The 26327-nt window shown below is 35.4% G+C and overlaps 2 protein-coding genes and 1 non-coding gene across 3 annotated transcripts; 1 reads left to right on the top strand and 2 right to left on the bottom strand.

Annotated features, from left to right (window-relative positions):
- Positions 1-11694: 11694 nt before the first annotated feature.
- On the top strand, positions 11695-20005 carry LOC121786961. Its single transcript, XM_042185553.1, has 6 exons — positions 11695-11714; positions 11820-11902; positions 12549-12625; positions 12731-14680; positions 18732-18900; positions 19260-20005. The coding sequence occupies exons 1-6, from the start codon at positions 11695-11697 to the stop codon at positions 19835-19837; spliced, it is 2877 nt and encodes a 958-aa protein (XP_042041487.1). The 3' UTR covers positions 19838-20005.
- An 865-nt stretch (positions 20006-20870) lies between these two features.
- Positions 20871-23956, bottom strand: LOC121787081 (UDP-glucuronic acid decarboxylase 1-like). Its single transcript, XM_042185699.1, has 7 exons — positions 23213-23956; positions 22637-22784; positions 22485-22564; positions 22106-22189; positions 21827-21901; positions 21251-21343; positions 20871-21153 (listed from the first exon to the last, which is right to left on the bottom strand). The coding sequence occupies exons 1-7, from the start codon at positions 23801-23803 to the stop codon at positions 20944-20946; spliced, it is 1281 nt and encodes a 426-aa protein (XP_042041633.1). The 5' UTR covers positions 23804-23956; the 3' UTR covers positions 20871-20943.
- A 993-nt stretch (positions 23957-24949) lies between these two features.
- On the bottom strand, positions 24950-25023 carry TRNAR-UCG. The gene has a single exon. It is a non-coding gene; the product is annotated as a tRNA-Arg (tRNA).
- Positions 25024-26327: the final 1304 nt, after the last annotated feature.

Raw genomic sequence — 26327 nt, 5'->3', positions numbered from 1 at the left:
GTTCCCAACACAATCCGATGCGGCTCATTCTCATTCCAATACAAAAGGCTGTGTTCATTACCTCCCACATCATCCGATACTCCAGAAGGACGACTTGGTAATTCACGAAAGAATCTAAACCCATTAGGATTGTATTCCGGAAGTGGTTGTTCACCTTGCATAACAGGTTTACATGGTACTATCTCATCATCAGAACTAGCACCGACATCATCAGCACCATCACCATCACTGAGATCGGGGTCTGGCTCTGTCTCGGATAGTGGCCTTGGCTCATCAAGATCATCTGCATCATCTACCTCATCATTCAATCCAACACCAACATCAGCAACATCTACAACATCTACAACATCTACAACATCTCTCTGCTCATTCATTTGGTCCACCCTCGCAGATGATCCAATACCACACTCAAAACTCATTTGTTCAAACCTCGCAGATGCTCCAATACCATAATCAACAACTGGTGGGATTTCTTCACTCCTCACAGGTGAATACTCAACAAATAATTCAATACACCCACTTGAATTTTGAGCATTGTTGAACATAAACATTACACTATCATCATTGCGAATCACAGAACATGTATAACTCATACCGGAACCATAGACTATACATTGTCTCCATAATAATTCAATTGTGTGTTGGTTCATATCTATTCCCATCGCATCACAAATCATTGCTACCAACTCATAATAGGAAACACATGAATTTAATATAATGGAGCTCCTCGCACGAGGTGGGTCATAACCAATACCCATATGTGGTAGTTGAACTACTCTACCACCCCAATACAAACTCACAAATACTTGCATGATTTCTGCATCAAAAACATATAAACCAACGACAATTATGGACATTTTCCTACAAGCCCTAATTTGTATAAATTGGGTAAAACTAACAAATGAAAGCACAATAAACATGAATAATGATGAATGTAGCTAAATTGATGAACAAATTACCGGATCTTATGGAGAAATCGCCGGAAATTGCCAGAAAACGCCGGAAATCGCCGAGATAGAGGAATTGAAAGTGTATGAAGGTGCGTTCTGTGATCTGCGTGTGACTGGAGGCAGATAAAAGCCGCCTTAACGACGCATAACCAATGTGCGTCGTTCATGAGCGACGCACAACCCTTATGCGTCGTTAAGCGACGCATAATCCTTATGCGTCATTACTTAACGACGCATAATGGTTATGCGTTTCATTAAGAACGACGCACAATCATTATGCGTCACTCCCTCAATTAGAATGAATCTATTCTCCTTCATTAAATTGGAATTCCATTACTCTCTTAGCACAAAAGAAGAAAGACCTCTAAAAAAGTACAGTGGGACTCATGAATAGTAATTTAAGGGACGGTTAAGGGACGGATAAGTGACATCGTTGCGGATGGCCTTATGGTTAAAGTTTGTCACTTTAAGCATATACAATCGTTTCAGATGAAATATTTCTTTTATTTACACAATTTCGCTGTTTTTATTGTTCATTACGTCCACGCGTACTAAACCTTCCAAAAATGATAATAATGATAATAAGTAGTTATATTGGAGAGAAAGTAAAGTGTCTTTTAGTTTACTTTCCCTCATATTTATTATCATTTTTACTAAATACATGCCAAAAAGAAATGTGTTACTTAGGATGGATAAAATTGTCTCCACCGACTTCTCGGAAAATCATTAGCTGATTTAGTAAATGAAGTAAAAATATATTGCATAATAATGTTACTTAGAATACTCTTGAAAACTAATAAGCTAGAATTCTCTAACTTGTTTGGTCGGTTCTTAACCAACTTGAACTATATACAAATAAACATAATGCTCATTTTATAGAAAATCAACTAGAGTGAACCTAAGTAGAAGACGTACGATGATAGAGTATTAGGAGTGATTTGAGGTATGTTTTCAAACAATTTATTGGTTGTTAGGTTGTCTTCCAAGAGTCGTACTATTGTGTTGGTTTTATATATACTATTATGTCATGTATTTGATGTTTCGTCCACCCTTATCACTAATACCTTACAAATCCAACAATGCTTTCATATATCAAACTACAAAAATTGTTTACTTTCCAATTATCAAAATTTTGCTACTTTATTGCAATTATTAATCCAACAATCATTTCAAATATCAAACTATAAATAACCCGGTCGGGCCTGGATTTACATGGCCCAATTGGAGCCCACTTTAACCAATGAGCCCAACTCTGTTTCATTTCACTGATGGTCAGGTCGGAGCTTAGCTTGGCCGGGGATTGTCGGCCCATTTTGAGAAGTCTAGCTCACAAAAGTAATCATATATTGAATAAAATCTCTCACCTTACTTATAGGGAAATCATTAGCTAACTTAGTTAATGAAGTAAAAAGATATTAGCAATATAATACTCCCCCGTCCCTGGGAAGACGATACCTTCTTAAGGCGACACAAGATTTCATACACTCTTATTTTAAGGAGTTTAAGTAGAGAGAAAAAGTTGCTGAGTATTTTAAAATAAAAAAATTGAATATAGCAATAGAGAAAAATTTATTGGGTGTTTTAAAATAAGAGAAATGAATAAAGTAAGAGAGTGAAAATGTAATTAAATATTTTAATTATTTCCTAAATAAGTAAGAAGTCATCTTTGTTGGGACAGACGAAAAAGAAAGTGTTTTCATCTCAGGTGGATTGAGGATAAAAATTAAGAAAAATTTATTCAAAACTCTACCCCAACAATTCCAATAATATCAGGATAAAAACTAAGTACATACACATACATGGGACAGTCAAACTACAAACAATAGATTAACTTGTCCACTCCAATTTCCGAATATCGCTGCCACGACATTACGTACATATACATGACGCAACACTTCTTCTCACCACGACGGCCTGCATACGATCAACATTTCCCCATCTTGCCACGGCTTATCTTCTATTTTGTAATTCCATTCTGATTGAGTATTGATGACACTACCTTCCACAATTTCAAACGTGGCTGATCCTTCACCAACAAGTATTACTTCAAAATCTTTACCAACACGTCCACTTTAGGATCATTCTCTTGCGGCAAAACACAAATAACGTGGTTGCGGGCGTGTGGATTTACTCCAAAAAGCTTGTTTGCAGTTCGATCCATAAACAAGATCTCATCACTCTCAAATCTAAGAACTTTAAAAAATCCATTCATCCCATCGATCCCACCACCGGCGCTGTCGTCACTGTAGCCACCACCATTGTTATCGTCACTGCCACCACCATCGCTATCGTCATAGTTGTCATCGCTACTATCGTCAGAGCTTCTGTTATCGTTGGGTATGGTGGTCTAGCCTGAGTGTCTAGTTTACAGTCCACGTCAAAGACGAAATGAAGGAATAAAAAAGGCTGGTAGGTTTTGCATATTGTATCAAATAGTATCTTGTTGAAAATTCACATATTCATTACCTATGTTCGTGCTCAAGAGCTTTTACAAAAGCAAAATGTTGTTAGGTGTGTAAAAGGCTCAAAGTTTATCACAAAATACTTTTATTTCATCCCAAATCACCATAATGGCAACCATGCTTACCCTAAAAAACAAAATATAGTGTAAGGGTATTCGAATTAAATAACTCTTAGGAACACGGGCTACATACACTACCCCATCCAAAGTTCGCAAGACCTGGGATGACATCAAAACAACCAAAAACGTATCCTATGGGACTATTCGGTTTGTAAGATTATATCTAGGGATTAAATGTAACTTGTGTTTGGTTCATAAGATTAAATCTCACAACTTAATCTTAAATGAACAGTTATGTACTCCCTCCATCCCAACTAAGTTGTCGTATTCCTTTTTCGGATGTCCCAACTAAGTTGAGTCATTACATTTTTTTGACAAAAAAAAATTATCTAATTACCCTTACTTTATCACTTCACCTATTTTATTCCCTCTTTATCTTTCTTACTTTATTCATCTCTCCTACTATTCAACACAATTTCTTAATCTTCGTGCCCAAAAGTTTTGACTCAACTTAGCTGGGACGGAGAGAGTAATAATTAGTCATAGTCACCCATCCAATAAAAATAATCCCACAACTTATTCCTAGATATATTATAATAAGATAATAGATTATGACAACCAAACAACACCTATTGGTAATATCTAGAGGTGGGTAAGTACGATATATCATACTGAAACCACCATACTGTATATACCTTACAGAAAATTCAGTATGATAAAAATTCATATTTTTACCTTACCAAAATTTTCAGTATACCGAAATTTGGTATACCTTATTTTCGATATGACGAATTTCAATATCAATAATGTACCTCATTTTCGGTAGATTATACCGAAATTTGGTATATTGTACTTTTGCGGTATACTGGACATTCAACATCAACGAAAATGGATTATTTGGGGTTTTAGAATAAGTATTATTTATATTTTATAATTTAAAAATATAAAAAATATATTTTATACATAATTATATTCCCTTCATCCCACAAGAATATGCACTATTTCTTTTTTAGTCCGTCCCACATGAACATGCACTTTTCAATTTTGGAAACTCTTTTATCTCTAATGAGGTGCGACTCATTTCCCACTAACAATACTTTAATTACTTTTTCTCTACATCTCTATTTTACTTTACCAATTTTGCATTAAATCTATGCTGAACCCAAAGTGCATATTCTTTTGGGACAAAGGGAGTATTTATATTTTACAATATATTTTATAATTTTAAAAATATATTCCCTCTGTCCACTAATACAAGGGCACATTTGACTGGGCACCGGAGTATTAGTTTTATAATGAAATTTGAGTGAGATAAGATTAGTGGAATATGTGGTCTATTATCAAAAGCAGTGAAACAGTAAATGGAAAGGTTATTTGGTAAAATCTAATACGTCTATCTTTTAAATTTTAAATAGTAAATTATTAAATCTAAAAAATTTACAATAAATATATTTTCAATATAGTCCTACAAAAAAATTTTCCAGTGAAATGCAATATTGAACTAGTGCATACATATAATTTTTTGGTATTTGTGGAAGAATAGTGATGATACAAATATATACTATAAATGTAACATAGGGGCTACTAAATAAAGTCATTTTGGGGCTAAGACAATAAAAAAAGTTGGTCAAATGGACAATTGAATTTTGAAAAATAATATTACGAACTCTGATCGATGTGTCAATTTTCCACTCGTTGGTTGATGTGGCTAAATTTTGTGTAGGTAACTTGTCGAGGCCAGTTGGAAAGTTGACGAATGACGTGGATTATTGACAACTACTACGTTGTTGAGAGAGAAAGAGAATAAAGAATATAGACGTGGAGATGGAGATGGAGATGAAAGATAATGGGAAGGAAAAGTCCTAGTAATTATTAATGACATGTTATTTACTTTTTTAAAACAAATAAGTATTAAATGATGTTCCATGTCACCAGTTAAATGTTGGCACGTTTTCCATGTCCTTTAAGAGCATCCTTAATCCTGGCCCGGATTCAGGCCCCAAGTCCCCTCCACGTCATCATTCCCCTAAATTTGAGTCTCAGGCCACAACTGCTCTAACCCTGCAGGCCCCAACCCGGGCCACAACTAATAAATTATACTATTCACAACTTCAACCTATTTTACTCGTAAATACAATACGTTGAACAATTCAAATCGGGAAAATACATTGTTCAGTAGAAATTAAAATTACAAATCCTAGACAAAGCAAATTAAAAATCATAGAAAATAAAAATACAAGTCATACATTTTTTTTAAAAAAAGGATAAAACTACTATTTCTTCATTTGTGCTCTAAGGTTGGCGATCATCTCATGGTGCAACTCGAGATCGAACTCCGAGATTGTCGAGGTATCCCTCGATGTCAACTCCGTCAGCTGGCTCATCCGCCAACTCATCTCCGACATAGAGTCGGAGATCTTATCCAGAGACTGATTGGGCGGCGGTGGCGGCATAGCAGAGTAGCTCGCAGTTGCCTTCCCCTTCGCTTTCTTCTTTGTTGTCTTTGTTCCCATCGGACGGCTTTGAGTGCTAGGGAATGAGAAGAAGATGTCGTCGTCCGTCACGTTGAGATCGATCGCCGAACCTCCTTCGCTCGAAGAGTAGTTTCCGGCGGTGGAAACTTTGGTTCTATTCGGCGCCCCACTTGCCGTCGGTTCGGCCCCACCGGTGTACTTCGAGCTCTTCTCGACAATCTTCCAAACGTCGAAGTACTTGAAGTGCTTCTTCCCGTCAGCGAAGAACTCCGCCTTGGCCTTCTCCACGAGGTCCATCGCGTTGGTCCACTTGCCATTCCACTTGTTCATCTCCTTCTGGACCCGACTCCAATGTTTGCGCAGCTTCACGTAGATACGCTCGAACGACGTAGGGCTGGCAATTTTCGACACGACACGATAATCTGACACGAATCTGCACGAAATTATTGGGTTGGGCCCTTGGGGTCAAGTCTTATTGGATCTGTGTCCTTATCGGGTTGACCCATTAAGAACCCGATAATTTCGGGTTGGGCTCGGGTCGGATACGGGTAACCCATTAAGAAATAATATTATTATTTTTATTATTATTTAAAAAATATATATTACTTTAATTTTTTAATTTCTTATAAATTAGGTTTAAATAGTATAAAACGAATTTTAATTGTGTAAATTAGGTTAAAAATTAAGGTTTAATAGTGTAATATTAGGTTTTAATCGTGTAATATCAGGTTCGGGTTGTTATCGTGTCGTGTCAACCCATATTATATCGTGTCAATAACGGGTTCGTGTCGGATGCGGGTCGTGTTCGGATTTGAAGGTAGCAGGTCGGGTTCATGTTCTGATTTACAGTTTCCTTAACAGGTCGGGTTCAGGTTAGGCCTTATTGGGTTGGGTCATTATCAGGTTGACCCGATAACGACCCAATCCGCACGATTTGCCAGCCCTACCTCTAGGACGACCAGCGTTGTACTTCTCCCCAATCCGCTGCCAGAACACCTTGCCGCTCTGCTGGTTGCCGATGATAGGATCCTCGGAGACGTCGACGAAGTTCTTGGCCAGCCACAATGTCTCGTTCGGACTATACTTCTTCGACCCCTCATCATCCGCAACCTTGCCCTTGCCCCTCCCTTCAGCGGGCTCCATATCATTGATCTCGTACTCATCAGTGCTAACTGACGATGTTATGTCGATGTTGCTAGCCACCCCCGGACTAGGCATCGTATGCGATGGGGGTTGACAAACTCGTTCATCTGACGTTCATCGCTGTTAAACCACTCCATAGAACCCGAAAATATGGGAATACAAGAGGATTGAAATGGGTAAAGTGCAGAAGAATGGTGGCCAAATGTTCAGTATTTATAGACAAAAATTCAAAAAAAAATTAAAATTTTGGGACTTGCGGCCCGGCCCGGAGAGCATCTAACGCTGGGCCGGGACGCGTTCGTTGCAGCCCGGGCACACTTAACGGCGGCCAGGCCGGACCCCGGGACCGGCTTGGGCCGGAACTTTCTCCCCTCCAACGCCACGCACGGGCCGGGACTCGCTCATTGCGGCCTGGCCCCGCGCGTTAAGGATGCTCTAATAAGTCGGAACCTATCGTTGGTTGGAAATTGACACATCGGTCAAAGTTCGTGTTAGTCTTATTTATCAGTTTGAAGTTCGTAAACATAAATTTTTTTTAATAGCATGATATTACATGCCAATAGTCTTTAATAAATTTTTTGAAAATTTAGAATTTCTTATTTAAATTTAAAAGGTGTGAAATAACTCAAAATGATCTCTTTGTAATTTTACTATTTTAGACAATTAACCAATCATTGTTTCTTCTGGCACCTCCTGGTCCTCCTCACCAAGACACCAAGCAATGTCACGAAGTTCATATATACATACTCATTATACATACATTTTAAAATTTCAAGTATACGACTTTATATCATTAAAGATATTTGGTATATCCTAATTGGAGGCTTGCTTATAAGGCATAAAGTTTACAGAGGTGACAACTTTGAAATTATCTGTGATATTCGTCTTCAACCTTTTTGCATTTATTAAATTTAGTAAACGCATATGTCTTATTTCGAAAATTATTATATGATAGTACTATATATCATGTAATTGTGTGATAAAAATGCGTAGGATAATTAAATTATTTCTGAATTTTGATTTGCTATTTATACAAGTGTAACCACATTCTATAAATTAAGTTATTTAGAATGATTTGATTAGGTTTCTTTCCAGGAAACCAATTGACATAACCAAACCCGATTTATAAAAGATGGAAAATGAATGTTCAAACCCCATCATTACCTCATCATCGAATCGGAAAAAATCATCTAAAATAACTTAATTAGTAGTGATTCAAGCAGAAAAGTCATCGAATTGAAAAAAATCCTCTACAATAATGTACTAGTAGTGACTTCAAGCTTAAAAAAATCCACATAATATATAAATACAATAAGATTGTATCATGATCATCCTTAGAATAAATCTTCTAATGCAAATATAAGCATATAGTATCTCTTCTTCCTATAATATAAGTGAGATATAATTAGACAACTTAATCTTATGGTTGCGTATGAATAGTATAGACTTATAGAACTACATAATATATTTATCAGTATAGACTGATAATATATTTATTATAATACTACATTCATTGCAAAAAAATGACAAAGAAATCCTATTATACAATAACGAAATTAGAATTTTAAATAATTACTAAAAAATAATTCAAATAAATCACTTACACTTTCTATTTGTTGTGATGCTGTTACATACTTTAATACTCCTACTTACATTATATTCTCTCTCTCTCTCTCTCACACACACACACACACACACACACACCAAACATTTTGTATGTATTCTTTGCAGCTGTGATTTAACTCTCCTTTTCTACTATACTGCTTTCTAAAAGAGCAAATATATTTTTTCCCCTCTCTCTGTATCTCTCTAATATTTCGAGAATACAAGAGATCAATATTTGCAGTGGTTAGTTTCTCTCTTTTCATTTGGTAATATTCTTTCATCATTTTTTATTCTTTACTGATAAATTACTATATTTTTTGTTTGTGTTACGAATCATATATAATCAGATTAAATTGAAAAATTCATCATCTATTCAAGAAAATGGAGGGAGCTCGCCTCACAAGGTCGAAAAGCTTTTCATCCTTTGAAGGTATATTTATATTATACTCCACTTTTTTACAAATTAAATTTACAGTGCTTTTGATCTATACGTATATATAAATGTGTGTTATATTACATGAATATGATGCATGCTGTTTTCAATTTGTAATTTCTACTTTTTTTTAAAGAAAAAAATTTGGGGGAAATGAGGAGTGCTGTTAATTCTTACGAATGATTTTTATCTTCTTTGTTTTTCTTGTTCGAAAATTATTTTTTATCTTGTTTGTTAGAAATGCTTAAGATTGCAAGAGAAATTGATATGGTTTTTTATTAGTAATAAAAAAAAAAGTGTAATAGACGTCAAAATGCAATCAATGTGTTTTCCCTATCAATTTCAGCGATATAATATGTTCCATGATATTCAATCTTATATTTTGCTGCATGTTATGTAATTAATGTCCATTAAAATAACTAGCAAATAGGCTTTATGAAATTAAAATACACGTACCAATATATTTGTGCTTTAAGTCACAATATATCAAAAAACTGTTATATATCTATATGTTTATTTGAGTTGAACCAAACTTATGAAAATAACTAAAATATTTTTTTTTCGATAATTATACTTTAATCTGCCCCAGATAATAATCCTTAAACTGATTATAGGTTTTGTGCTTAGGTGGCAATTGTTGAGCTATATATTCATTTTATGAGATATTTTTTTTTGGTTCACTTGAACTTTTTTATATTTTTGGTTTTACAAAAAACCCAATGAATCTAAAATATATAAAAACTAACCCAACTCGAACAAAATTCAACGTTTGTTTGAAATTTTTATTTCGATTCAAATTTGTTCCAACCTATTTAAATATTTTTTTTTAGATCATGTATATAATCCCAAACCGAATTCCATCATAATCCAACAGGAACTTTTCTATAACTATCCCAACAAATTTAATTACACGATGATCCTGAGTTATCCACAGTAGATCACTTTTCCAATTGAATTACATTCTCTATTAATTAATTACATATTTATAAGTAGATAAATTTAGTATTATCTATGTTGTCTAATGGGATTGCTCTATGGACTATTATTTATAACTACTAACTAACTAAATTCACATTCAAATGGACATGTTTCTAATTAATTCAAGTACTAATTTCCAAACTTAATTACTATTATGTACTAGCATAATATCAACACTTCAGAGTGTTTTCATGTGCATAATATTTGCTGGCTTACATATAGAGATCAGGTCGATCCATGCATATGTTGTCACTATATAATTATTTGATAATTGGAGTTCTAGGTTTTAACTAGATTTCAATTAATAAACAGTAGATACTACTGAAGAAATAATTAAGCCTAAGAGCATCATTAACCCCATCCCTATTTCAGGCCCCAAGTCCACTCCACGTCATCATTCCCCTACAGTTGCGGCCCAAGCTCCAACTGCTCTAACCGTGTAGGCCCCAACCCAGACCGCAACTAATAAATGACATTATTCACAACTTCAACCTATTTTACTCGTAAATGTAATACGTTGAATAATTCAAACCGGGAAAATTTATTGTTCAGTCGAAAAAAGAAAATTACAAATCCTAGAAAAAAAAAATTTATTAAGCCCTAAAAAATAAAAATTACAAGTCCTAGAAAAAATATTGAAATAATTTAGAGGATAGAAATTGAGAATTTGGTGGAAAAATGTTGAAGAAATGGGTATAAATAGGCAAAAAAATAAAAAAAATAATAAAAAAATAAATTTTGGGGGTTTGCGGCCCGTCCCGAACCCTCCAACGCTAGCCCGGGCCGGACCCCGGGACCGTCCCCAGGCCGCAACTGCCTGTGGTCCGAACCTAAGTATTTATGTTCAAATAATATTATTTTCGCAGTGTGTAAATTATGGTATGATACTCATTAATGAAATTCACCTTGCTTATACAAATATATTAATTAGACAGTCACTTATGTACTCATTGGTAAAATATTTACTAAACCCTCAGTTTGTTGAGAATTAAATTATGATGATTGTTTTGGCATGACTGTATGTGGCAGTAACGCAACATGATTATTATGATAATTGTGATATTGATTGATTTAAGTGTTTATTTTCAGCTTAATATTTTGTAATTATATTATATACTATTATATTCTCTTTGTACTAATAGTTATTGATAAAATACAACACTCTTGAGTTCGTTTTTTGATTGACAACTACGTATTTCATGCTATATCCATTCCACTGTACAATTGTTTCATGTATTAATATCCAGTTCAGTCACATTGTTTTACCATTTTATACAAAACATCCAAATTGTACACAGTATAATTTGTTTGGGGGACATTTTTACTAAAAATTACTTTTATAAAATTATTTGAATGTCGTGCTATTTTCGCTAAAACGCTAAAACAGTAAGACAAAATTGAATATTTACCCTAATTTTATCATACCCGACCGCAACAATTTTGTAGACAAACCTATTTTTGTTTGATTAGCTTTTCCTAAAAACACGAGGACCTAATATTAATAATAATAAAATAACTTATTAAATCACATTCAAAGAATTAAATAGTTCAAAAAAGGAAATAATAGTTCTCGGACTCAATACTTAAAACATGGCAAACATTAAGAATTTGTAAAACAAAACTTAAATTTTCTTCTCATTGAGAAAATATTTGATTTTTTAAATTATTAATGGGCTTGGGTCCATTTTTGTAAGTTAGTTCTTATTTTCCAAAAGCCCAATTCTTCAAAATTCGAAGTTCATAAAAAATCAGTCTACGCTTCATAGTAGTACAAAAAATTCGCATTTGAAGCACAGTGGTACATCTCTCTCTCTCTCTCTCGTTTTCGTTTATTGCAGTAGTGTAATGCGATAATTGATTACCTCAATTGTCCTGCTTTTGTTAAAAGTTCTGTTGACGTACTGAAACAAGTACTCTTTAGTATAATTGCATCTCAATTATATGATTTCGCTTTGGATTTCTGCATGCCTATCTGTATGTTTTGACGGTAGCATTGATTGTTTTCATACCCGCAGATTTAGCCTATTGGTTGAGATTCTATCGCAATTTGCTAGTACATTACTGTATTTATATTTTTAAAGCTGTTTGGTTGAGCTTCATTGCTCGGTTTAATCGATGGTGAACTGTACTAGCTGAATCAGACACTATCTATGTTTACGCACATAATCACATACACACACAATGCCCGCTCGCGTAAATTTATGATAGGTTCAGGTAGATGAAGCATTTATGAGGGAGGATTTTAGTTGGAGGAGCTTTTGTGTTTGATTATTTATTGTTTACATTTTTCAATTTTCAGTTTTCCAGGAATTTTTCGATGGTTTGATGATTGTTTTAGATAGGATTTTGTGATGTACTTGAACTTTGAACTTTTTGTGATGGTTTGATGATTGTTTTAGATAGGATTTTTAGTGATGTTGTTTTAATTTGAACTTTTTATGCAGGACTTCATCAGTTTCAGAAGCATAGAGTGTCCCCTGATTCTGGCTCGCATAACAATGCAAGCATTAGGACTGATGTGGTTAGTTCTGCAGCTATTTATTTGTAATTATGTAAAATTTGATTGTTAAATGATATGTATTGATTTGTTTGGTTATGGTTTGATAATTTTTATGTTACCTATCAGTCGTTGGAGATCAGGGAGAGCTCCTTTGTGCGAGCTGCCGACAGGCCATCATCGAATTTACTGGCAGAAAGACAATGCAAAGAAACTGAACCAAAGACACGATCTCTGCGTGGCATTGCTAGGTTAATACGTCTTGAAGGGTTGTCTTCCCTGTGGAGCATACATAAACAGAAAAAAAGGTTGTTTGAAAGCTATATGCTGAATAATACCGCAATTAACATTGAACCAACAAGACGGCTGTATGATTCCCAATCTAGTAGGGGAAGCCCGAAGAAGCAGCAAGAATTCAAGGACGTCTATGAGGATCTGGAAGCATCATCCTTTGTAAATGGATACTGTTCACCAAGACGGAGCTCAAGCTCAATGCTTTCTAAAGACGTTATGGCACTCATTCAGCAGAATCTTAATTCCAAACGTCTTACCTATGACGACACCATCAGTGAGAAGTTTTATGTCTCAGAACATCTGGATGGCTCCTTAGACATGCTAGACTCAACAATGCAAGTTGGTAGAAAAAAGAATTCCTCTGGAAATCTTGTCCATGATGAATTGGGCACTTCTAGCAGTTCTCTTGGTAGCTCTACAACACTTTTGAACCCTCCAAATTCTGTGAAGTATAGAAATGGAAAATCAAGGAGAGCAGATAGGGATATAACAGGTAAACACGGCACCAATTATTATCCAAACGGAGATGATGATCTGCTACTTGATCCTCACTATCAGCACAGAGCTCGTAGTACTGGCAAAAGGTCAGATATTAAATCGAAGGAGAAGAATAAGAAAAGAACCCCCCCAACACCAATTGTGCTCCTAAAGCCTAACCCCGGAGATATGGAGGATGATAATGGCTCATCACCTTATCATTCACAAAATTATTTCCCCAACACTGCAGAAGTGACAGGACACCCTAGTGTTGTAAGTGTCAAAGAATTGTCATGGAGAAAGACAAAAGCATTTTATGAAGCAGAATTTTCAGATCATGTTTCTGAAAAGGCCAGTACTAAAGAATCTAGGAAAATAGCTAAAAAAGTTACAAGGCGACTGAGAGATGTTTTTGACAAGAATGAGGCTGCAATAAAGTCTGGGTTCAGAGGATATTCATTACACGAGTGTATATTTGGTGCTAAAGAAAGTGATACTGACAGTGGGTTGGAGATGTTTAAATGGTCGTCCAAAAGTTCCTTAGTTGATGACAGTAAAAAGGAGAACCATGCATCTTCTAGGTCTTTAAATAAGGAGGCCAAAGTGAGACTTGCAGAGAGGTGGAAGATAACTCATAAATATCGAGATTTAGAAATAGTTGGTGAGGGTAGCACACTAGGTGAAATGCTTTCCGCACCTGATGGAGAAAGAAGGTCCAGCAAAACTGCTTATGGGCATAATGACAGATCAAGCAAAACATTGATCGGTGACAATGGAAGTTCCATACAAAATGGTATTTCAGGTCCTATAAGTGGCGGTGGTTCAAAGAATAAAACTGAAAGATCTAGATCGAGATCACTTCCACCAATAGGTGGGAGCATTCGTGGAAGTTGTACATGGCATAATATTCTGGATAATGAGAAATGTTTATCGCACAGAAATCCCATAAACTATGGTACAAGTAATGTGATTAAGCAGTATCCAAGTCACAAAGACGACTTCTCATCTCAATCATCAAAATTCAGTGGCGAGGAGCCTCTGCCCTGCCTGCCCATCTCCATTGAGGAGAGAGACTCTTCAATAGAAGCTAGGTTAGAGATCCAAATGGAAGCAAATGTAAAGGACTTACCTTACCAACAACTAACGTTTCAGATCGAAGAAAAAGATAAGTGCAGTGCTGGTGATGTACCTGAGATAATGGCTGCTGAACATGGAATCACAACCCTAGTTTCCAAAACTTCTCTTTTGCATCCAAGTGAAACTTCAGTGGAGAATGAAAGCTCAAACCCTACTGCTCATGGTCAAAAGGTATTCTGCCTTCAGGTCTAGATCTTCACTTTTTTCCTTTGAGGGCTTGGGCTTGACTATCGCATAAGAATGTTGCTTTGCCTCTTATACTTTTGTTTTTAGTTCTTTCATCAGAGTTTTTAAGCCATGTGATCCCTCCTATTCAATACCACTGCTGTCCTATTTTCTCTGCTTTTCCTTGATTGCAATATTTTGCTTTCTCTATGTCTGTGGTTCATCTATGATCTATCTACAAACTTTATTTTATAAAATCATGTGCATGCTGTTTATGTTAAAAAAACTTGCCAAATATGTATTTTGTTGTACTTGGTTTTTCTTGTTAACCATCCTGCTCCTATGAATGTTATGATCTATAATTATAGCTGATTTTATTGGTCGTAAATCTCTTTCCATTCGTTGGGACGAGTCCAATATTTTATGAAATATGCAACACCTATCCACATCTATCAATATGCTCTATGCTGCTCAGTGCTCCTGGAATAGGTCAAAATATAGCTACTGTATTGGAGTAAATGTGTGGGAAAACTGATGCCTTTTGCTGCTTCTGTTTGTGCTTGTGGAGGCCCTTAATGCTGTAAAATTTTTAGGTTCACAAATAGTTATGTTCGCCATTGATGGTTTACCTTTTTCCAATTATAAACTGGTAGTTATAACTAGTTGTACAAGTTGGATCCTTCTTACATGTATATGCCAAATAACCATAGATTTTGACCTTTATTTGCCTGCATTGAAAAAGGCGCATAAATCTGTGAGCTTGAGTCATGTCTGTAGCCAAGCATGATGTATAAGAAACGCAACAACTTCATAAGCTATTTACATTTGGTATGATTACTAACTAGGTATAAAAGAATTCTTCGTAACCTAACTGGAATGGCTAATTCCAAAGAAACAAGGTTGGCCGCTGTGCAACTTCATTTTCTTGATTGATGCCACTTCTTGGGGTGGTTTAGTTCATGAGGGACACATTCAAGAAGTAGGCTTTAACAGTTATATATCAATATATGCTATAGTACACAATATTGTGGAAGGATGATGATAAAAGAGCCACTTGATGATATATACTCTTAAAATGAATGCACACATTGGAAATCCTTAAACACGTGAGCAAATGTTGTGCCCTCACTCCAACTTAGATATCCAGTGGAAGAGGAAAGTTTCCAAATGCTTTTGGGGGAGGGACACAACCCCCTCACGGCTTCACCACATAAAGAGAGACACACTTCCTTTTGGGCCTCTGCAATCATGTTTTTTATAACTCTTTTACAACTGGTTTCATAGATCTATCTTATAGTTACCTATTATCTTGTAAGTTGTTCTGGCTTCTTCGCCTTAGGTATCTCATTTTTTTTTATCAAACACAAGAAAAACCTCCACATCTGTATTTCACTTGTTTTTACTTGAATTCTAGCATCATCAAAATAAGACCTGCTTGATCCCAAGTTTTTTACATATCGATAACGTAAAATGAAATAAAATGATTTTTTGGGAGATCTTGAAATTTTATAGATGGACCAAACTGAATTAGGAAATAATCGTAAACTTTCTCCCGTTATATCACAAGCTCTGACTAGCGTAAAGCAGGATTATCCACTATAATTTCCCGATGAAGTGTGCATCCACGATATACTCTATTTATATTTAATAAAAGTGTGCTTTATTCCTAAAATACCAATCAAATCATAACTACAAATCATTTTTAATCAATCATTTGATTCGATTGATTTCCTTTCTTCTTTGGTATTGATCCAAAAGGGGAAAAATGCTACTAATGTTTGAAAATCTTACTCCAATTCTAATTCTCAACAATCTTGCTCGTAAGGTTCTAATGTTGTAATGACACTTTGTGGTCAATCATGATCCCATATCTTTGCCCCATGAAGAGGTTGAGAATTGGAAGGACCGGGGTTGATTTGGGATTCTAGTGGTGATTGAAGTTCACATTGTGCCAATTCAACTAAAGTCCACATGGGTTGACTTTAGAGCTGATGTGCAAAAGTGAACCCACACAATGTGCATCGGAAGTACTGTGGACTTGGGCATTGCGTGATACAAGTGTGTCAACATATTCATCCATCGCGCCAAGTTGTTCGGTGTTCACAAGGGACTTATATGGGTTAGTATAAGGTTGTAGGACTTTAGAGATCGTGTTCATGTTGTATTGGGAAAATGACCCAACATCCATCGAAGGGCTTCACCTCCACAATGGCAATGGACAAGATAAACTACTTTACCCGATATATTCATTGAATGGGGTTCAACATATGTGGAACACCTTGATAAAAAGAAAGAATCATTTGACCCAACATAGACGATTGAAGTTGAATGTGTCAGGGTAGTATGTGGCAACACTATTCTAGTTGGTTGTAGTGGGCAAGAACACAATGTTGGTTAGACCATCATGTCGGGTCCCTAATAGTCGCTTGAAGTAGTTAAGCAGCATCTTGTTGATGCAATCTAACTCATCCCAAAGAATAGTTAGGGATAGATTATATTCCTAATTATAATCCTCCAAATATAACTGATAAATCAATTAATCAACAGGTTCTGTGATCTTCTTTTCCTTTATTATACATCCAAAAACAATGATTTTTTATTTCTATCATTAAAAGATACTTCTTCTACATGACCATATATTGCTTTTGCTCCTTGAAAGCTCATTTTTGAATGGTTGAACCAACCATATACACATAAAATTACTTTCATATATATATTGATTTTGACATAAAACACTACATGAGATAAGAATTTTCTCCAAAACTGTTGATATGGTACAACTTTTCTTGTTCGCATATTTATGCAGTTTGTATTAGATATCTAAGAACATTGGTTTGAGTATAAATACAATTATGTGCCTATACTGACTAACACGTGGTGGTGCGTCGTTGCCCTTGTTGTAGTCTTGTATCTGATTTTGCTTAACACGTGTAATAGGTCTATTGTGGCTTACATGATACTGTACAATGATTCAGGGGGTTTGTCGGAAGCAGTTTTATTGCTGTTGTTCCTAGTAGGATTTTGCAGCAAGAATTTATCCTTTAGTAAGAAGAATTCAGAAGTAGTTAATATTTTTGTGATTATCTTTTCTTCGCTTTAGGGGAGGTTGTCAGAAGATGTATCATTGCTGTTCGTCTTGCAAGTTTAGTACCTTTAAAATAATCTTCTTGTATGCTTTCATAAATACGTACATATATATATTGCATTAATGGAATAGCAATTGCGTTAGTTATGTTGTAGGAACAAGTAACTCATACGTGGTTATTATTTTTTGTTCTTTTTAATTTTTTTTTCTCCAATACAAAGTCTGACAGTGAAATTTTTAATGTCGTCATAACTGGTTTTCAAGTTTGTGAGATATGTATGCCATTTTTTCGCCACACTTCTATAGATGGCATTTTTTTGCCACATTTGTATATGTGCCATTTTTTGCCACATTTCTTAAAGTGGAAATAACTGCTGATGCTGAAATATTAAAATCACAAAGATGCTAGTACTTCTTTTGAGAAATATTATCATTAACTGTATTGCTTTTTTATTCTGAGAAAAGTCACTAACTATATTATTGCTACTTTTGCAAATTTGCGATGCAGTAAATGGTATAGTAGTTTAATTCACCTACAAAGAAACTTGATGGCATGCAATCTCTGAGATTAATTTTTTATACTTTAAATAAATGATAAATTATCTGTTATTTTCACTTGCCATTTTTACTTTGTTTCTAGCCACCTCATTTTTATGCATATGATACTCATCAAAGTGTAAGCGATTTGGTCACATCCGCCATCTTTAAAATTAAATGATATTGCTAATGATCAGATGTAACTATAGAAGTCGTATGGCTTTTGTGCATGTATAGTTGCTACGGAGTATGAAATAACACTTGCACATCAACCTTACATTCTATATCATTATTCTTACATTCTTAGCAAACGGTTCTCTTCAATTTTCTCATGATGCATTTTCTTTGGGTACGTGCTGATGGGAATGCCTATTCTTAAGCTCTGTCAAGGTTCTGGTAATTGAAGTTCACTCGTTTTGTTTGGTGCTGTTTTAGGAAATGCACCAAGAAGTTACTGATGACCATCTTGGAATTGAGGCAGTTTCTTTGAAAAGCTCCAAAAATGCTGATTATGCTAGTCCAGTTTCAATCCTCAAGACTCCATTTGTTTGGCATGCATCATCTAGTTCAGAAAATTCTGAGAGAGTCAGTGCTGAAGTCAACGGTATGAACTTTGTCATTCTTTGCTTATGTTATTTAACAGGAAGAAGTGAAGTTTGCTTTCTGTGTGTCCTTGCAAGTTGCAATAGGTAATCAATTAGCAAAAGATAACGTTTTCTAGCCATATATAACTATGCTTGAGATCTTAACAGCGAATGACTAATGTTAAATCTGTTTCTTCCCTTGACGCATTGAACATGTATGCACGACCTCTTTTCTATATCATTTGCTTTTCAAGAAGTTGTTTTGACACACTATTCAATTCGGCATTAATTGTGCTCTTAATATGTTGCAATATACTGTAGCAGTTTTTCATGGGACACGCGCTCATGATGATCCTGTGATTTCCTTTTTTTAACATAGAGCTCCGGATGCAACTACACCTCCTGAAGATGGAATATGATGCTTATGATAATACATCGACTCATACTCCCATCGGGAAATACTTTATGAGAACTGAAGGCTGGGAGGCCTATTATACTCTCGATGTGCTAACCCAAGCGGGCCTTCAAGAATTTGGCTTTGATTTGTTTAGGATAATATGGCATATCCCAGATTGCCCTCTGGACACCGGGTTGTTTGACATCCTTGAGGAGAAATACCACTACGAGGTGGCTGTGTCGAGACCAGAGAGGATGTTGCTATTCGACAGAATCAACTCAGCACTCTCACAGATTTTCCTGAAACACGTTGATGTACATCCCTGGGTGATGTCAAAATTAGCAGGATCACTGCTGCTAACAAGGCGGAAGGAACGAGCCAGAAGCACTGTTGAGAAGCTGATTAGCCAAGAAGAATCTGCAAACGGGCTGCAGGGAGCCGAGAGAAAACTTGATTGGGAGACGCACTGGCAAGATCCCGTGGAAGAAATTTCCTTAACAGGTAATGAGATTGGGGATCTATTGATCGATGACTTGTTAAGCGAGTTTCTATTCGACTAATATGATGGTTTAGTGCAGAATGAATTGGTCTGTCTGTTACAGTTTCTATATTTCAACTCTTGATGACTAATGTCTAGTGAGTGAATGAAACTATATTTTTGGAACTAATTAAGACTTCTATGTTGTTTGCGGCTTCATTGGATGTGAAAGAAAGCATTGTCCTCTTAACTGTTTTGGTTTGTATATAGGTAAATTAGACAGGTGCTTTCATCACTAGTATTTTGATTTGGTCAAATTGTAAAATAGCATGATTTATAGTTAAATTCTAGTCTATTTTGCAACAATAAAAACCAATTGAAACAATCATGAAGTTTTGATTTGTTTACAATTATTACACAGCGATAAATTTGGTCATCTGCGTGTAGTATATTGTTATTGTTTTTAACTAAACGACATTTTTTGTATAAATAAGCGATATCGTTTAACTTGTCACTAGTGATGTCTACATATGATTTTTCTTGACTACCATTAGATACAATTTTCATTAAAAAAAGTTACACATTGCAAACAAATAAAAATTTCATAGTTTTTCCAGCTGATTTTTAAATCATTTTATATTCCAATATTTGAATATCTTTTACAATTAATTGCTGTCATAGAATTGAGAAAACAGAAACAAAACCAGGTTAAAGCATCTTCAACACGACAATTGCAAAAGAATATATAACCTATATAAATCGGTGTATTGAATTCAAAATTCCAGTATATATTACCAGAAAATTTTCAAAATTTAGAAATAATGGGAACTACAAACGTGACATATTGCTGCTAAATACTCCCTCCGTCCCATGTTACTTGAGGCGTTTCTTTTCGGCACGGGATTTAAGAAAGTTGTGTTTAATGAGTTAAATAAAGTAAAATAAAGTAGAAAAGAGAATAAAGTAAGAGAGATGAGAGAAAGTAAAGTAAAGTAAGAGAAAGAATAAAATAGGTGTGATTAAATGTTTTGTTTTTAGCCAGAAAGGGAAATGACTCAAGTAACTTGGGACAACCCAAAAAGGAATACGACTCAAGTAACTTGGGACGGAGGGAGTATGAAGTTTCTCAGTGTAAAATTGATGAATTTATAATCGCAATGCGGGTTCGTTCTATACATTATACCGTTCTCATTTGTTTCCCTTCCCTTCATCCTCATTCAAGATGCGGTTTCTGAAATCATTAACCATACGAGGCAATCCATCTCGTAGCGAAACCTTGGGCTCCCAGTTGAGAAGATCCTTTGCTTTGCTTATATCTGGCTTCCTCTTGTGAGGATCATCAGCAGTGTTCGGTCTGAACTCAATCGAGGCACTCGGATCAATGGTTTCTTTCACCACCTATTGTTTCAGAAACAAAAAAAAACAACTAAATTATGCAGAAATCTAAACCTTTGACAGAAAATATAGAAAAATGTCATTGAAGACCAGGACAAACCTCAGCAAGCTCTAACATGGTGAACTCTCCTGGATTACCCAAATTAAACGGGCCTACAAGCTCGCTTTCCATCAAAGCCACCAATCCATCGACCTGACATCCATAAATGGATACACACATCATATAATACATACATGGATCTGATTTTCTAAGCACATTGAGCAAATGCAAGGTTACTTCATCTCCATAATCTTCCTCGGTGTAATATGTAAACCATCTCGATTATAGTTCTTTTTGGGGACTTTAAAACAAAATTGAACATATAAGGGGGTCGCTTATAGTACGGATATAAGATGGAGAGATGAAGGTTTGGTATATTGCTCGGTATGGGTTGGGGATTGAGAGATATGCAAATACATATACTACAGGTTTCGTCTCGTCATAGAACATAGTATGTGTTTATAATCGACAGAAGAATAAACAAATCAGTACTTTAAGATCTCTAGCTTTACCTTATGTCAAAACTTAATATGATTTGAAATTTTGTAGCAACCACTATATTTTCCAGATGAGGCTGAACCGATCTAATCTAATGTATCAATTAAGGTGGTGCCAAATAAAGAAGCCATTACATACCAAGTCTGACACGTATTGGAAGCTTCGTGTTTGCTTCCCGTCCCCATAGACTGTCATGGGTTGTTTCCGTATAGCCTGCATAAGACAGCAAAGGCCATAAGAATCTGCCATCAACATTAAAGGGATAAAGACATACTCTCCAAACTATGATTCTTGTATGTGTTTCCGCAAAATACTAGCTTTCAATGCATGATGTCCAAACTAAAGATTTCCAAACTAATGATTTTTAGCTTTATACTTATTCCACAATCACCCAAAACAGTGTTTCTCAAGACACACCTGTGAAACAAAGTTGCTGACAACACGCCCATCATCCAGACACATCCGAGGTCCATATGTATTAAAAATCCGTGCAATGCGCACCTGTTAACAACATAAAGATTAGTAGACAAAATTGCAAAAGCCAAACCAGGAAAATCTTTACTAAGGGATACTAACTAAAGCAAGATGCCAAGACATCTCTCTCCTTAGAGAACACATAAAAAGACGAAAGAGTTGGGGAAAAAGAATGCCCTTCGGGATTAAGCTCATTTTCAATTTCTAAACTCACATCAAAACTAACGATGAGTAATATGATCACAATAGCATTATAAAAACCAAAATATTAGTGTCGAAAATCTGAACATTTTAGGATTCAGAATGTTATCAAGCATACTACCTCAACACCAGCACCTCTGTGATAGTCCATAGCTAAGGTTTCAGCTGTCCGTTTGCCTTCGTCGTAGCAACTCCTCACACCTGATCAATCATCATATCAGATCAATGCAACCAAAAACCCACAATTGGCAGTATACAATGATTTTCACTAACCAATTGGGTTCACATGTCCCCAATATGTCTCCTTCTGTGGATGCTCAAGAGGATCACCATAAACCTCACTGGTACTAGTGAGAAGAAACCTCGCACCTATCCTCTTCGCAAGACCCAACATATTAAGGGTCCCCATCACATTTGTCTTGTAATTACACGTCAAGGATCTCAACCAATTCCAAACACAAAAAATCGAGGTAAAAGAAACACATCATCTATTCAACCAAAAGCAAAAGCATAGCAAACCCAAAACAAATTGAACAAACAAACGCACTAACACACATAATTTTCACAGTACTCTATTCAATTAAAAGCAAAAACATAGCAACCTCAAAAACAAATTGAACAAACAAATACAAGAAAAAAAAATACAAGGCACGCATAATTTTCACAGTAATCGTTGATCTAAGCTGGAATTAAACTCATAATTTTCACAGTAGTCTATTCAATCAAAAGCAAAAACATAGCAACCAAAAACACAAATTGAACACACAAACACACATAATTTTCAAGTAATCGTTGATCTAAGCTGAAAGATCCAAGATTTAGAATCCCCAAAGCACAGTGATAGGATATGATAGTCTTGACAGGGTTATACTTATAATGCACCGGCGAAGCAGGGCACGCCAAATGGTAGATCTGATCCACCTCAAGCAGAATCGGCTCAACAACATCATGCCTAATCAGCTCAAACCTGGAATTCCCAAACAAATGCACCACATTCTCCTTCCTACCAGTGAAGAAATTATCAATGACGATGACATCATCCCCTCTAGCAACGAGCTTATCCACCAAATGGCTCCCGACGAAGCCCGCGCCGCCGGTGACGACGATCCTCTTCCTCTGCCGCCCAATCCCGACGGGCACCCTGCCCACCCCCTTGGCGAACTTGTTGTAATTGTAATAGGTGGAGAAATCGGTGAGGGAGTCGGCAGAAATGCGATCGGGAGGGGAGGAGAGGGCGGAGGGGCGGAAGAGGAAGAAGGTGGAGCCAATGAGGATGCCGAGGAGGATGAAGAGGAGGCGCTGCTCCCGGAGGAGGTAGGAGAGGGAACGGGGGAGGGATCGGGGGTGCTTGAGGGATTTGGGGGAGTAGGGAGGGGTTTCGGAGAAGGGGGACTCTTCGTCTTTGCGGGAGGTGGTGGATTGCTTGTGCAATTGCTTCATTGTGGGTGGGATTATGGGGTTAGGTTGAGATTGTTGAGGTGGAGGAGTCTCATTTCATGTGTTTGATGTTGCCATTCAAGGAAGATGGAAGTGTTGTGTTGTGTTGTGTTGTTGTTGGAGTGATTCAGATTTGATTACGACTGTTTAGAAAGAGAGAGGCAGCATTGCCATTTTCCCATGTTTTTTTTTCCTATTTGGGCCGACGTTTTATGGATACGGGTCCGGATATTTGATCCGGATCTTTTGTTTCTATGTTTCTCAAGATTATTAATTATGCACATGTGTTGGCTATGGGTAGATACGGAATACCATAATTTACACTAGTACAAAATCAATTTGATATTTTCGATATCATCAGTTTTATTTCGATATATTTCCTGACCCATCGTGTTCACACTTGAAATTTCAATTTTGAATCTATTATATTTAGTATCATAAAAAATTTAGCTTTGGAATTAAATTTCAACCTCAAAACACATACTCCCTCCATCCTATAAAAATTTGGGCATTAGATATGACATGCAAATTAAGACCGAATTAATTTTCAACCTCAAAACACATACTCCCTCCGTCCTATAAAAATTTGGGCAATAGATATGACATGGAAATTAAGACAGAATTAAATTTCAACCTCAAAACACATACTCCCTCCGTACCATAAAAATTCGGGCATTGGATATTACATGGAAATTAAGACAAAATTAGTAAAGTAAGAGAGAAGAGAATAATGATATGGTAAAGTAAGAGAGAGGAGTAGAATGGTAGTTAAAGTAGAGTAAGTGAATAGTTGAACCTATATTATTTAAATGATACAACTTTTTGAAAATGAAATGCACATATTTTTATGGGACGGATGAAAATGAAAAGTGCACATATTTTTTTAGGACGGAAGGAGTAGTACCATTTCATACACCCACACCGCAGGCGGACGCAACACTATAGATATTTTGAACACTGGAATTTATTTGTTGGGTAATGGCCATTATTAAGGTATGAAAAAAGAAAAAAGAAAAAAGAAAAAAGAAAAAAGAAAAAAGAAAAAAGAACACTTAATTTACTTGTTGGGCTAGGGCCCATTAGTTTAAGAAATAAAAAAAGCCCAAAAGGCGAAGGCCCATTACTTTAAGTAAATTAGAAAGTTTAAAACGACCACAGTGGGAGTCGAACCCACGACCTTCTGATCCGAAGTCAGACGCGCTAATCCACTGCGCTATGCGGTCTTTTGTTTATTGTTTCAGTAGAATATGTATTTACAGTATAGAATAGTGATAAATATACTTATCTATCTCATTTTATTGTAGCCGGATTCCGTCGTTGGTGGGGAATACAACAATTATTTAAATTCATGAGTATCAAGTTTGAAGTTTGTGGGAGAAAACAAATTTTTAGAAAATTCTGTGATATTAGGCGTCAATACTCAATATTTAATAGTATTATTATAATAATTATACAAAATCTCTAACTAATTTTAATAGTAGTAATAAAAATAAGATTTATATTGTGAGCTATATTGTCAAAATACAACCAGAAAGCTTATTTGAGCTCGTGTCGATAAATAAATTAAATCTTCAGACTAGACTCTCGAGTACTCCACTCTAATGAATTTGAATACACATCACACGTATTTATTTTCTACATAACTGTATCATGAATTAATTAGTGAGTATTCCGTATATTTTATGTGGCGTATACAAAAAACTAGTATAAATATATATATTACTCCATTTGACACCTCATAGATGTGACTGTAGATATGTACTTATTTATATATATAGATGGTGGGTTTTGATCCATGCAAAACCATTCTTAATACAAAAATGCAGAACCAAGCATACAAAAGTCATTTTTAGGTCATTGTAAGCTTATTTTTACGTCATTATAGTAATGATGACATGAAATGATCTTAACATGACCTCAAACCCAAAGTTTATAATATGACCTAAAACTGCTTTACAATGACCCTCCGTATTTTTGTTTAATTATTGACCATTGGATTGCCAAATCTAATGGTCATGATTTGGTCTGGATTTTGTATTGAGATCAAGTTTTGTATTGATCATTTTCCTAGGGGGTATTTCAAAATTTACATTGTCATTATATAGATTTTACTTGGGAAATTATATATACTGTCAAATAAGATCTTATGACATCAAAATATAAAATAAACTAAAATGAGATCCTCTACTTGACCTCTTGTTGTATAACTATATATGTATTCATTTTTCAAAATTTGATCTTTTTTTCAAACCTTGTGTTAGTTTTTTAATCTTACTATATACGGTTGATTTACTTCGTTTAGGATAAATTTGTCTGGTCATTTATGTATAGCTGTGATATTAGTTGAATTCCTTGATTCATAACATATTTAAATATTAATGAGTTGATAAAAGAACGTATAAGAAATCCAGTTAATCTGATACGGACTCACATATTTCCACCGTAATTACCCTCCTTAATTTAATTCACGTCATTAGAGACTAAAATTGCTAGTTGATTGAACAATTTAAAACAATAATAATATTGT

The sequence above is a fragment of the Salvia splendens genome, chromosome 22, assembly GCF_004379255.2.
Source record: "Salvia splendens isolate huo1 chromosome 22, SspV2, whole genome shotgun sequence".
Classification (NCBI taxonomy): domain Eukaryota; kingdom Viridiplantae; phylum Streptophyta; class Magnoliopsida; order Lamiales; family Lamiaceae; genus Salvia; species Salvia splendens.
Note: the sequence above shows the minus strand (reverse complement) of the source record. Positions and strands in the feature narration are given on the sequence as shown.

Bases quoted from the DNA above. Each gene is read 5' to 3' on its own strand.
- LOC121786961 (XM_042185553.1), top strand. From the start codon at position 11,695: ATGGCAAACATTAAGAATTT. The intron at 14,681-18,731 runs GTATTCTGCCTT...GTGCTGTTTTAG, and splicing joins CTACTGCTCATGGTCAAAAG to GAAATGCACCAAGAAGTTAC. The intron at 18,901-19,259 runs GTATGAACTTTG...TTTTTAACATAG, and splicing joins AGTCAGTGCTGAAGTCAACG to AGCTCCGGATGCAACTACAC.
- LOC121787081 (XM_042185699.1), bottom strand. From the start codon at position 23,803: ATGAAGCAATTGCACAAGCAATCCACCACCTCCCGCAAAGACGAAGAG. The intron at 22,785-23,212 runs ATATCCTATCAC...ACGTGTAATTAC, and splicing joins ATAACCCTGTCAAGACTATC to AAGACAAATGTGATGGGGAC. The intron at 22,190-22,484 runs GTAGTATGCTTG...TGTTGTTAACAG, and splicing joins ACAGAGGTGCTGGTGTTGAG to GTGCGCATTGCACGGATTTT.